At 41.6% G+C, this 14,630-nt stretch overlaps 1 protein-coding gene across 3 annotated transcripts in view; it reads right to left on the bottom strand.

The window, feature by feature from the left end:
• POLR1A (RNA polymerase I subunit A) overlaps positions 1-14,630 on the bottom strand; it is a 75,584-nt gene that overhangs the window by 59,125 nt on the left and 1,829 nt on the right. For 2 of the 3 annotated variants that reach the window (XM_023251845.2, XM_023251841.2), the window contains exons 2-7: positions 13,173-13,377; positions 11,912-12,061; positions 8,810-8,917; positions 7,686-7,771; positions 7,461-7,564; positions 1,387-1,473 (exon numbers count right to left, since the gene is read on the bottom strand). In XM_023251845.2, the coding sequence (XP_023107613.2) occupies positions 1,387-1,473; positions 7,461-7,564; positions 7,686-7,771; positions 8,810-8,917; positions 11,912-12,061; positions 13,173-13,377 (740 nt within the window). Of the gene's footprint in view, positions 1-1,386; positions 1,474-7,460; positions 7,565-7,685; positions 7,772-8,809; positions 8,918-11,689; positions 11,709-11,911; positions 12,062-13,172; positions 13,378-14,630 lie in introns of those variants that run through there. The other variant, XM_045054520.1, reaches the window with a different exon arrangement.

Raw genomic sequence — 14,630 nt, forward strand, 5'->3', positions numbered from 1 at the left:
GGTGAGATGGTAGCTTGAGGACGGGCACTGCGGGGACCCCAGTGCTCAGCCCGGGGACTGAGACGGACAAGGATGGTAAACATCTTTACCTTGTTTCTCACTACCTTCCTGGACTATCAGACTTAACACACACACACACACGCGCGCACGCACACACACACACACACACGGCTTTGGCTTTTACAAAAACTGTATCTAAAAAACGGGGGGAATCAAATTTAAAAAAGTTAGCCTTCTCAAAAACAAAACAAAACAAAACAAAAAACAAAACAAAACAAAACAAAACACCATTCGTATGCTACCAAGAGGGGATCATTTTTGTGGATCAAAGCTATATTTTAAGTTTCCAGTAAACTTAAAAAAAAACTTAAAAAAAAAAAAAGCTACATCAGAGTGCCTGGGTGGCCCTGTTGGTTAAGTGACTTTGGCTCAGGCCTTGATCTCAAAGCTTGTGTTGGGGTCCATGCTAGGCATGAAGCTTACTTTAGAAAAAAAAACAAAAACAAAAAACTGTGGGGCACCTGCGTGGCTCAGTTGTTGGAGCATCTGACTTTGGCTCAGGTCATGATCTCACGGTTCGTGGGTTCGAGCCCCACATTGGGCTCTGTGCTGACAGCTCAGAGCCTAGAACCTGCTTTGGATTCTGTCTCCCTCTCTCTCTGCCCCTTCCCTGCTCATGCTCTGTCTCTCTCTCCCTCAAAAATAAATATTAAAAAAAGGTTAAAAAAAAAAAAGCAAAATCCAGAGTGAATAAAAGTATTGGGGCCTACCTCAGAAATGATCATAGTAACTAAAGGAGTGCTCTTTTTTCCCTGACATCACTTATCCTTTCAGCAACATTTTCGTTTTTAAGTGTTTAGCATTACACAGCAGTTTGCATTCAGTGTTCCAAAACAAGAGCACTCTCAGAGGGTGGTGACACAAGGGCTTGAATATACTGCCTAGCTTTTGTTGTACACGCAAAAGGAAGGGAAGACTTTCCTTTTTGTAGGAAATTAAAATGTTGAAAAATCCTAAGAAAAGACATGTTAGGATTCACTTTTTGAATCACAGGATGAATTCCCTCAGAATTCTTTTTTTGAAAAGTTATTTACAGGCTTTTAAAATAAAGTGAGTTATGTTGTACCTCCCAGAAATCTGCCAAACTGTATTAAGCAAGGCCTACCCACAGCTGTTATTTAATGCCCAGGTTCAGGTATGGTAATTGTCAAGTTCAGGATTCTTGCTTAGTCTCTAATGCATCAATGACAATGTACCCTGAAGCCAGCTCCAAACCTATGAATTCAGGAGAGATTACAGTGACCACAACATGGAAAAAATAAAAATAATAAGGCTGGATAAATGAGCCCAAAGACTTATTTCTATTTCTTTAGGTTGGTACAGCACCTTCATTCTTCCAAAGGGCAATAAGATGTTCTCGGGCGCTGGTCGGTGTCAGGTACCCTCGTTTTCCCATCTGAGCATCTTCAATTCCTGGAGCCAGGAGGGGAAATCAAAGCACAATAAATCAATAACAGGCACTCCTTCTATAATGGGATTTATCAATGCTTTTTCCCCACCCTGCCAAGCCTGCAATTTGACCACAGAAATCAATCAAGCTGAGCTTACTCTCAGCTCTGGATATTTTCCCCCTTAACCTAATTTCTAAAGTAATAGAAACAATATAACTATTGCATAAAAACAATAAAGGAAAAGAAAAATAAACCACATACCACTCCATCACATTATCACTACTATATATTTTTTCCAGTCCTTTGGTTTACATAGTGTCTAAGGTAACTATAATCTTTTTTTTTTTTTTCAACGTTTTATTTTATTTTTGGGACAGAGAGAGACAGAGCATGAACGGGGGAGGGGCAGAGAGAGAGGGAGACACAGAATCGGAAACAGGCTCCAGGCTCTGAGCCATCAGCCCAGAGCCTGACGCGGGGCTCGAACTCACGGACTGCGAGATCGTGACCTGGCTGAAGTCGGACACTTAACTGACTGCGCCACCCAGGCGCCCCTAAGGTAACTATAATCTTAAGTGTGAACTTACTCTGTACCCTGCTTTGCTTAGTTACTGCCATCTTGTGAGCATTTCTGCATGTTGTCACATATTGTTTTTAATGACTGCATGATATTCCACTGAGAGGATGCTTCCGAATGACCCAACCATACTCTTACAGTTAGACATCTGAGTTGATCCCAGTTTTGTACTATCGTAAGTTATACTATGCTAAAGAACTTTATGCACATGGCTTTACCAGAAAGATTCACAGAAGTAAAATTAGAGATAAGTTAGTATCATCATTTTTATGGGTAAAAGTATATTCAATTCCTTCCTACAAATATGTAGGTACATGGAGTAGATTGATTTGGGTTTCTCAGATTACACAAGAGTAGCCTGGGATACTGTCTATCAGCTATACTCAGAGTAAGTCAGAAAATCAAACTTGAGGCTGCCATTCAGGAACTAGGGCTCTAGGCACTTAGACAATTAACAGAGAAAAGCAATGTGACCCTTTATTTTCAAAACTATCAACCTCTTCTGGGATACAATGACCGAAATTAGGCATTATTCAATTTTCCCTCTTTATGTACTTATCAGCACAGACACTGTGTCTTGTCTGTGTTCCTAGCATCTGACACAATTATCTAGCATACAGCAGATACTAAATAGTCACTGGCTCAAATATACATATTCGAAACATCCTACAATAATCTATACTTATAAACCCCACTCTTTTGGCTTTTCTACACTTCTAAGATCCAGCTTCATTCCACCTCCAATTCCCCAATTAAGTTTATGATCTGCAGAGGATATGTCATCCCAAGTTTTTAGAGCAATATGAAACTTGGATAACAATTAGTAGACGCAGCATAATTTAACTAGTCTCTCTTAATAGGCATTTAAGCCATTTCCTATTTTAAACTACTTAATACCGTGGGTATGTCTAATTCTTAAAAGAAAGTTGTGAAAGTGGAACTGCTAGGTCGAGGAGTCCACACATTTAAAATTTTGATTCCTATAACAGCAAAACAATTCAATCAATTAATGCAACTGAAGGGAAGTGTGGGTGTGCAATGAAGAGAGCTTTTGACCTTCAGGGGTAACCACAGCATTAGAAAGCTATGTATATTCAGTGGGAAAACACAGATTCCATTAAGCTAAACAATTTGTGGGCATTTCTGAAAATGACTATCTGAACTTCCTCTCCCACTAAACAGGTTTGAAGGGCTGAGGAAGATCAGTTGAACTTGGCAGTACTCCCCAGCTCCTGTCCCTGTAGCTACCAGTACATGACACACTCCACTGCAGTTTCATTGCTGGGAAGGCTGACTAGAACTAGGGTTGCTCGTTCAGAGGATCTTAGAGTCAGAAGAAATCTGTGGATCTTATCTCCTCACATGGGCTGAACCACCCTAACATGACACTTGTACAAAATGATTTCTGCCTGGATGGGGTTTCAGAACATCCCTACCATGGGTTTCCTTCAGCTGTAAGGGCTGCTATGTGACAAAGGGGTTGGAAGGTCAAGTAACTCGGGGAAGACTGGATCATGGTGGAGTGTCTTGGCTGTAAGGATTCTCATTTTAAAATGCTCATGTGCATGATGGGGCTTGAGGAGCATTCACGAGCATAAGCAGAATTTTACAAGCTTATGGTGCTCCTCATGGGATCACTACTACATAGCAACCATAGAGGCACAGGTCTCACAGGATGGTTCCCTTTGGCCAGGAACCCTTGTTCGGAATGCTCACCTGCCTCTGTATCACCTGCTCCCTGGAAGTTACTGACCTGTGTCACCTGCAGCCTTGAGAGCAGAGGGCACGTGGTCTCCACCTTGGCACTATGCTCAGCCATAGGCATGGTCTTTGGCATGAGGCTGTGTGCCCAACAAGTAAATGTTTGCTAAGTACTGAAATCCCAATCCTGGAACCACTGAAAACTACAGTCAACTTGTTTCTAATGCATAGAATTTTAGGAGGCACCACCATATTCTCATGGCCGCAGTGAAAGATTACTTCAGAAGAATGCATTTGGTAACGGCAGCAGAAGGCTCCTTAACTGCTAGACATTTGCTCCCAAGAAACAGTTATCTTCTGGAATGCCAACTATTTTCATTTTTAATCTATGAACGTTTTCTAACGCGTCCTAAGGGCTAGAACAGCAATTCCCAACCTTAAAAATGGTTTCAAGGGCTGTTTATAGAAAAGATAGGAAAATCCACCTTTGTAGTTAACTGTTAACCATTAAACAAAATTAAACAGGCTTTTAAATGCAGTGTGGTACCTTGGATTGGATCCTGGAACGTAAAAAGGACGTTACTGGAAAAACTGGGGAAATGCAAATTGTCTGTAGTTCAGTTAACAGTAGTGTACCAATGTTAATTTCTTGGTTTGGACAAGTATACTCTGGTGATCTGAGATGTTACATTAGGGCACACTGAATAAAAAGTACACAGGAGGGGCACCTAGGTGGCTCAGTCGGTTGGGCAGACGACTTCGGCTCAGGTCATGATCTCACAGCTCGTGAGTTCAAGCCCTACGTTGGGCTCTGTGCTGATAGGTCAGAGCCTGGATCCTGCTTCAGATTCTGTGTTTCCGTCTCTCTGCCCCTCTCCCGCTCACACTCTGTCTCTCTCTCAAAAATAAACATTAAAAAACATTTTTTTTTAAAAGAGTACACAGGAACTCTCTATACTATCTTTGCAACTCTTCCTTAAGCCTAAAATTAGCCTAAAATAAAAGGACACAGATAAAAATCTGTGTCCTCTCAAGTCTCATGTGTTAAAATCCTAATTGCTCCCATATGATGGTATTGGAGATGGAGCTTTTGGGAGGTGATTAGGTCATGAAAGCAGAATTCTCATGATTGGGATTGGTGCCATTTTTGTTTTTTTTTAGAGAGAGAGAGGGCGTAAGTAAGTGAGGGCAGAGAGCGAGAATCCCACAAGGGAGGGGGGGGAGAGAGAGAGAGAGAGAGAGAGAGAGAGAGAGAGAGAAGTGGGGCTCACCTGGGGCTTGTCCTCACCCAAAGCAGGGCCTGAGCTCACCCCATGTGGGACTTGAACTCATGACCTGAGTTGAAGTCAGATGCTTAACGACAGCCACCCAGGCGCCTGGGATTGGTGACCTTAGGAAAAGACCCCAGAAAGCTCCCTTGGTCCTTTCTGCCATGTGAGGCTACAGAGAGAAGGCAGCTGTCAATGAGGAAACAGGCCCTCACCAGTCACCAAATTTGCCAGCACCAAAATCTTGGACTTCCTAGCCTCGAAACCCGTGAAAAATAAACATTTATTGTTTATATGCCACCCAGTCTATGATATTTTTGTTATGGCAGCCAAATGGACAAGACAGTTATTTACTCCAAGCCTTACCAGAGAGTCCTCGATGTAAAAGATTATGCATCTCTAAGAACAGAACTTATTTCCCTGCCTATTCCGTATTCTTGAGCTCTGGAATAAGGTTTAGTAACAATATGCTATGGACTTTCACTTATGAAATCTCAACTGTGGGCAAGAAGTTTTGTTATTGCCACGTATAGAGTTGAAAACAAAGCTCCAGGAAGTGACCTTCTCTAAGCCACTCAGCATAAATAGCAGAGTATCAGTCACAGGTTAGGCTTTTTCCGTCCAGGCACACTGATTGCATCACAAAAATGAGCAGTTAACATCTATAAAGCACAAACTATATGACTACAGGGGGCAAGCACTGGTCTTGGTTCTTAAAATGGAAGATCTAATCTTCACCACCTCAAAAGAAAAAACAAAAAGCACGTTTAAACAATCCTGTGGCTACAAAAAAAACCCAGAAGACATACAGATACCACAGATACATAAAGGATGCTTAACATCACTCATCAGGGAAATGCAAATTGAAAGCACAAATGAGCTATCACCTCACACCTGTCAGAATGGCTAAAACAAATACAAGAAATAACAAGTATTGGCAAGGATGTGGAGAAAAAAGAACCCTTGTACACTGGTGGTGGAAATGTAAATTGTTATAATCACTGTGGTAAAGAGCACGGAGGTTCCTTTAAAAATTAAAAATAAAAATATCAGGCACTTTGGTGGTTCAGTTGGTTGACTTCTGATTTCGGCTCAGGTCACGATCGCACGGTTGTGAGACTGAGCCCCGTGTCAGGCTCTGTGCTGAGCGTGGAGCTTGCTTAAGACTCTCTCCCTCCCTCTTCCTCTGTCCCTCCCCTGCTTGCAAGCAGGCAGACTTGTGTGCACTCTCTCCCTCTCTTAAAAAATAAAAAATAAAAACAAAAATACCATATGACTCAGTAATTCCACTATCAGGTATTTAACAAAAAAAAGAAAAGAAAATCTGAAAAGATATACTCACCCCCATGTTTATTACATCATTTACAATAGCCAAGATACAATAGTAACCGAAGTATCCATCTATAGATGAATGGATAAGGAAGATGGGATGAAGACATATACAATGGAATATCATGAAGCCATAAAAAGGATGAGATCGAACCATTTGCAACAACATGAACAGACCGAGAGGGTATTAGGCTAAGTGAAATAAGTCAGATTGAGGAAGGTAAATACCATATGTTTCTACTTATAGGTGGCATCTAGACAAAAATGAATAAACAAGAAGTACCAGAACTATAAATATGGAGAACTGATGGTTGCCAAAAGGGAGGGGCGGGTTGAGCAAAATAGGTGAAGAGGATACAGGTTTCCAATTACGGAATGAGTTTAGTCACAGTAATAAAAGGGACAGCACACATAGGGAATACAGCCAATGATACTGTAACAGCGTTGTATAGGGACAGATGGTAGCTATACTTGCCATGAACATGGCATAATGTATAAATTTATCAAAGCACTAGTTAACACTTGAAAGTAATGCAACATTATGTCAACTATGCTCAAGTAAAATTTTTCTATATAAATAAACAACATTAACAGTAGAAGTACTAGTCTCTCAAATGTTTTCCTAAGTACCCTAATGGCAGATCAGAGCTGAGTAAGAGACACTCTACTCCAAGAATCTGAGTACACAGCCAGAAGCAGCCTGTAGGAAGCATTAATGTTCTGTGAATGCTCAGTTTTCCTGTAAAACTCACCTACATTTTTTACACTTTACTTCAAAATACATCCACACTTCATTGACAATAAAATGATTCTAAATATCTGCCAAGTGGATTCCTTCTTCCTCAAAAATCTTCCAGAAAAATGACCGCCTGAGGCAAGACAACCTCATTCAGCCCATAGGGCGCTGCCTCAAAATGTAGGTCAGCCTGTCAGTTCTGCATGAGAGGCGAGGGATGAGCACTAACCAGGGTCCCCTCCAACCATTAAGAGGCCTGGACAGCACCTCTGCTGGCCCGCCACAAACACGCAGGTGAGAAACACGTGGTAATGAGCAGGTATTCCCAAAGTTTGAGACACACCTGATGGCCACATGTGAAACGTGTCCAAGGACCTCCCAGGGCCCAGCCTACTTACCCAGGGGCTCTGTGTCCTTCTGGTCAGCTTTCCTGTGCACCATGGCTGGATATGTGATGGTCAGTTTGCTGTTGTGCTCCTTTCGGACAACTGACCGTCCAGTCCTATGTATGAGAACGGTTGTGATTGAGGAGAGAAAAACCTCAACAAGACACTGAGTAACAGCTGTGAGTGACGGGCCAGAGGCTTCTGGGGGAAAGGGAGAGACAAGAGCCCAGTACTCACTTGCAGTGGGGACATCGCTTAGCACTCATGTGTGCCTTCCAGAAGGAAGCAATGAGTTTGCTCCTGCTCTCACAAACATTTTTCACCTGTTGAGATAGGGCAAAAAAACGTTGCAGTACTATTTCATTTTACTACATTCATTCATTCATTCATTCACTAGATTCATTTTACTATTTCATTTCACTACACCACATATTCATTTTATGATTCTTACCTTTTTTTGAAAAAGGAGTAAGCTACCCTCTTAAACATTTTCCACAGAACCCTAATATAGCCAAACTCTACCAATTACTGAGTGACTTCTTTAAGGCTTAAATTTCCTCATCTGTATGTGGGATTAAGACTGACTACCTCACCAAGCTGTTACTAAGAGATCATGGGGGGGGGGGGGGGAGGAGCCGTGGAATACAGTAAGTCCTCAATAAATGCCAGTTAATTTAAAACAAACCTCTCTGCATGCAGCTAGTATACCACCCCTGCTGCCTCCCTCAGATGGACATCAGGATCCTAAGAAAGGCACATCCACAGTTAAGCTACATAAAGGGGACTGAGCCTGGCTGCAAATGAAACTTTTTCCTGGGAGCTTCTGTAACTTCGCTAGGATTCTACCCCAGACCAATTATTCAGAATCTCGGGTGTGAAATTTGGGCATAAGGTGAGCTAGATTCTAAGATTAGTACTTCAAAGATTAGTACAGGTTGATTACCTATGCCATTCGTTCAACTGTTGAACAAATTAATACTTACCCAGGTGCTGTAGGGGCGGGGGGTGGGTGAGGAGGTAGCAACAGTTTAGTGTTTGAGAGAGAGAAAGAAGAAAAGAACACAGACACCACTCTCAAAATGAGACAGTATTTCACAACCTTGCTGGACATTGTACCTAAACCACCTAATTTCATCTAATCCTCTCATTACTCCTGCAGGCAGGCATTAAATAAGAGTACACAGAGGCTCAGGGACAGCAATGTAACTTACAATGTCACAGGCCTCTAAGAGGCAGAGCTGGGATTCAAATCCAGGTCTGCTCTGAGAAGCAAAAAGTATATACAAATTACAGTGCAGAGAGAACTATGATAATTATACCAAAGACCAAGTGTTATAGGAAAAGAGAGATAGGTAACTCACATGTGCACCATGGGATCCCAACAGATTGTTCTGTACAATATGGGTTGTATATTGTTCTAACTCTTCCTGAATTTCAAAGGCAGTAGGATCAGCGTTTTCTTCTAGAAACTGAAAAACAAAGCGGAAAACCATACTATTGAAATAAGCAAGCGTCTGATTGCAGCATCATGGGGCCAGCCTCTCCTAGGGTGGGAGAGTTTAGTTGAAGAGAAGGGAAGGAAATTTCACACCGTGTTGTATTTACAAAACAGTAAGGCAACACTGCTGTTAAAATAAGTAAATAATAAAAAAATCAAAGAATATCCGGCTCTGAGAATGTAGGCTAGGTTATTCAGACAAACCGAAAACTGAAAAGAACCAAGATAGGACACGATACTTCAAAAAAATTTAAAGCTCTGAAAAGCTGAGAGGACAGTGAGGAACCTGCCAGACTGAAGCAAAGCCAGGAATCTAAGAGGTCGCACAGCACAGGGCCATGTTTGCTCTGGTGCAGGGCTGCGGCACTGCCCAGCTCCAGGGTGGCCCTCAGTGCTGTTGTGACCCCTGTGGAAGGCAATGACACACTTCTGCGATGCTCCCTGGAGCTGTACAACACGGCAGTCGTAACCTTGGAAGCATTTTCCAACTCACTCATTTTGAACTTCTTATTCTGAAGGCCTCAAAGGATGAAGAGGACAGAAATCAAAGCCTGGAGTTAGTTCAAGGACAGAATTCCACCACACAAACACAGGAAGCAGGGAACCCAAAGGGTTACACCCTTAGGAACCAGACTGGGCCTGATACAGTACTGCAGCCTGGATTCCAAATGTCTGGGCAGCCTAGGGAGCCTTCAGCTTTGAGGCCTACGATGGTCCCAGGCCACCGTGCACATGGCAGGAGCAATAGGCATCCTCTCTGGAGAAAGGCAGTCCTATCCTAGGCTTCAAATTATTCCCACCAATAATTTTCTAATTATTAAAAAAAGAAAAGAAAAGAAAAAAAAGACGAAGAAAAAGAAAAACCTTTCAAAAACAAGCACACAAGGACAGAGGAAAGAGATGAGGTTTCTGGGGACTTGGACAGTAACTTGACAATGAAGGTGACTATATGGGTGATGGTACTTTGTAACTATTTGTTAGACTGTGTGATTAATGCATTTCTGTGTGTATAGTTTACTAAAGAAAATTTTTTAAGATAGTAATCATCATGAATAATTTTATGCCAACAGATCTGAAATTTTCGATGAAATGGACACATATCTAGAAAAAATAGAACTCACTCTGAGTAAAGTTTCAAGAAAATCCTTCTCTCTCTAGGACATATGTGACTTTGGATTAACTTTTTTGGCTTTGTTCCCTGAAAGTCATGTGTGCTTACGTGTGCACATGTATGCTTTATGTACTGAATCAAATCAAACTTCCAATTCCAGTCCAATACCACAGGATTAATTCTGGGCCTTTTCTCTTTCATGTATCCGTAACTCCCTTCTCTAATAGTATGAAGTCTGGCCTACCTTATCCTTAAAATATGTACTTACTGGATCAATCTCCCTCCCTGTATGTAAACCGTCTCCCAACAAGGCTGCCACCCCTCCCATGTATGGCTCTCACTCGACTTGGGGTCGTACCCCGCACCCACTCTAAGCCCCCCTCCTTGTGGAACCCTCCTCATCCTATGTAGGTGCTCACATCCCTCACTGGGCCATAAAGGATGGGTACCTTCTGACTTGACTTGCACACTTGCATACTATGCTGAGCTTTTATCCTTAAATGAACATCTTCCTCACCCTATGTGACCTCTGATATTCCATGTCGGGCTGCCCACACATGCAGGTATGTTCTCCCCTTGAATGCCTGTCTCATCAAGCTTGGGCTCTGACATAAGGCCACAGGTCTGTGTAGAAGCTCTGCCCACCTAACGTCTTTAAGACTGAATTATTTGGGAAAGGGAAGTCGAAAGGAAAGGTAAAAGGTTTCCCTTGTGACAAGAAACAAGACAAGGATGGCTGCTATCCCTTCAACACAGCAGTGTGGCTCCTAGCCACCAAAATAAAGAAAAAGAAATAGAACATGTAAGGACTAGAAAGAAACAAAACTGCCAAGATTCCCAGATGATAGGATTATGTTGAAAACCAACAAGAGGGGCGCCTGGGTGGCGCAGTCGGTTAAGCGTCCGACTTCAGCCAGGTCACGATCTCGCGGTCCATGAGTTCGAGCCCCGCGTCAGGCTCTGGGCTGATGGCTCGGAGCCTGGAGCCTGTTTCCGATTCTGTGTCTCCCTCTCTCTCTGCCCCTCCCCCGTTCATGCTCTGTCTCTCTCTGTCCCAAAAATAAAATAAAAAACGTTGAAAAAAAATTAAAAAAAAAAAAAAGAAAACCAACAAGAATTTATAGGTAAATCATTTAGAATGACACACTTCTGCCAGATGGTTTCATAAAAAAAAAAAAAAAATCTAGTATTTTTGATCTAGAGACAGAAAATGAATTTTACATAAGATACTTATAATAGCACCAGAAAATCTGAAGGATTTTTTTCTAATGAAGAGAAAAATGTCTCTGTGATAGATTTGGTGGTCCCCCTGTTATCCAAGTAATCAAACTCAGCATTACCAATAATAAAACAACCTGACAGTATGTGCCTCCTGAAATGACACAAAGCATCCCCATATGGTGTAGGTTGTATTCTCACCAAAATGTGAATCTAGTAAGGAAAAAGTCAGACAAATCCAGAGAGTAAGAAATCCTACAAGACGATGGGTCTGAAGTCTTCAAAAAAAGTCAATACCATGAAAAACAATTTTCCACATTAAAACATCCTACATTAAAACAGACCAAAGAAACATAATAATCCAAAGCAATGCATAAGCCTCCACTGGCTCCAAGGTCCAGAAATGAAACTCACTGATGGCTAAAGTGGTATTAAGATGTTGTTTTCATGAACATTTCGTCAATTTCTCTCACGGCTTCATGTTTTCACGCTGAGCTGTTGGTATCTAGTGAGAAGACGTAAAGATCAAACGTTCTGGTGACTTATGATGACGAATCTCAGGGACAACACACAAACAGCTATGCTCTGAACTGCTTCGGCTTGCCTGACTGCCACGACAGCCACCACCCCACCTACCCTGTTCAGAATTCTCTCAAGCTCGTAGACTGCTTGTAGGGCCCCGACTTCCAGAACTCGCAGCTGGCAGACTAAGAGGTGAATCACGGCCCGGGGGCAGGTCAGCATGTGACAGTTTAAACAGGAGCCCCGGAGCAGCAGGTAGAGTTTCTGAAGAGAGGGAATAAGAAGAAGCAGGATAATTAGAGACACAGTTCGACAAGGTAATATTCAACGTACTTAAAGTTTTTGTTAGGCAGCCAGTTTACTCCTTTGAGAATTCCACTTCACCTAATGTACCTGGAAAGGCCTCTGTGGCCCTATGAACTAGATAAATATTCCCCTCTATTTCTTGTTTCATGGTTTCATTTTAATTCCTTAAAAGTTGAAATTTAGTTTGGGTCTGAGTTAGAGAGCTACCTTCATATTATTTAACTAAGTACCAAATTCTAATTTCAGTATTTAAATATTTAACTTAAAATATTTAATATTTGCAGGATGCCTGGCTGGCTCAGTATGTGGAGCGTGTGACTCTCAATCTTGGGGATGCGAGTTCAAGCCCCATGTTGGGTGTAGAGATTAAAAATAAAATCTTTAAAAAAATAAATAAAATATTTAATAGTTTAGTTACTAGAAGTTTAGTTAAATATTTGGCATTTAACTAAATACTGCATTTAACTAAGACGATTCTCTTTCCTCAATACAACTAACAGACCAAAAAAACAACACGTATACTGTCATCTGTAGAGTTTGAAACAAATCTTGGAGGCTAGGCTAACTGACATAAAAAGCTGAAAATACACAAATAGGACTCTACACAAGAGCTTCATTCTTAACTCACTGTCTGGTCTTCTGGGCTTTGCTCACCTTGCAACCAAGCAAGAGCTTACAAATCCATCAGAAGAGCTCAGGGAGGCCTGGAGAACTCCAAAGTTTTCCTACTGCCAGGGAGATTCTGCCTGGATTTCTGAAGGGCATGAAGCCCCTGAAACAAAGTGTAGGGGATGAATTCAAATGCTTTTTCCTCCTACGTGAACAGAGACAGGCTATGGCTCTTTTCAACTGGGATCAAACTGAAATTCATTTAGTTAGGGCTACAAGCCAAGTTGAACTTACTGGATTTGGCACCTTAAGGTTTTAAATCTCATGGTAAAAAGCACTTTAACTCTGTGTCTGGAGCTAACCTCTTTAGGCACCTCTTGTGAGGCCAGGAGTGCCCCTCACAAATCCCACCAGCAGCTCTGAGACCCACGTGTACAGGGCAGCCCAGGGCAGAACGTACATCAAAGAGGAGAGGGTTATACACTGTAAGCGGAAGCTCAATGTGGCCCAGGTGGCCAGGGCAGCTGTTGAAGTCCTGCACACAGGTGGAGCACACCTCTTTGGAATCCGCAGGGCCCAAAGCTAAATCGTACAGGCCGTTCACTGATGGGTTTCCCAGGCTGTCCAGGTAACGAGGGTTCGTAATGGACTTAACGCTTAATTTCCTAAGGAAATAAAAAAGACCAAGGGAAAATGAAGGTTACCCAACTTCTCAATTTTTTTTTTTTTGGCACTTCATAGCTAAATGATGATTCCACATTTATTTCCTCAGACATGCTGACAGCTTCAGAGGGCAGAATCTGTGTATGCCTTGCTCACCAGTGTAGCTCAGCACTTAGCACAGAGCCTGCACGCTGCATGTGCTCAATAACTACGTGCTGAATAGGTAAGAGTGGTAAAATATGTAAAAAAACAGATTTAGTGCAAATCTTGCAGAGTACAATGGGGAATATTTACAGAAAGTAGTTAAGTGCCTACCACATGCTAAATGCTTTACAAGTAGCATTTAGTCTGACTTCACCCCTGTGAGATCACTATGTGCATTTTTCAGAGGAGGAAACTGCAGTTCAGAACAGTTAGGTGATTTAATCCAGGTGACACAGCCAGGATTGGGGGGGGGGGCACGGTGGAAAGAGACAGGATATGGATCACAACTAACTCCAAAGCCCACATAGTTCAGTAAAGAGAAGATAACCCGATAATTCCCATATGCAGAAGTAGTAAATTGAAATTAAACACAAATATGCAGACCCTTGAGAAGTATAACCTAAGTTATACTAAAAGTCCACTTAAGTCAGCCTAAAAGTTATACTAAGTTCACTAAAAGTTTCATCACAGTATTTTGTGTTTGGTTTAAAGGGGGCTCCCACAGAACTCCTAACTACTTTTACCAAAGTACATTCATGCCAAGTTTGCTTTATAAATTTTTTTTGACTTTGGAAATAAAGACAGTTATCCAAATCTCACAACCTAAAAAAAAAAAACAAAAAACAAAAAACACTGTTATTATTTAGCATTAAATGAGTATTTTTACGTCAATAAAATTCTTTGGAAACATAATTCTTAAGGGCTATAAAATCTTTCATTATGTAGCAATTAATAATTCATTTAACCAAGCTCTATCGTAAGTAGGCTTACAAAACCTATCTGCATAAAGATTTACACAGGATACTTCAAACTTCTAATCATGTCCTAGGAATATAATTATTTCCTCAGTGAACTGGAATCCCTGAATCAAAGGGTACAAAATGTTTGAAACTACTGATATATTCTGCTACCTTACATTCTAGAAAAGGTGGGTTAATCGTAGATTGCCAGTCTTAACTAGCACTGAATCTTAGCACTTAATCTTTCCAGGGGCACCTGGCTGGCTCAGTCAGTAGAGCATGAACTCCTGATCGCAGGGTCCTGAATTCGA

The sequence above is a fragment of the Felis catus genome, chromosome A3 (genome assembly GCF_018350175.1).
Source record: "Felis catus isolate Fca126 chromosome A3, F.catus_Fca126_mat1.0, whole genome shotgun sequence".
Lineage (NCBI taxonomy): Eukaryota > Metazoa > Chordata > Mammalia > Carnivora > Felidae > Felis > Felis catus.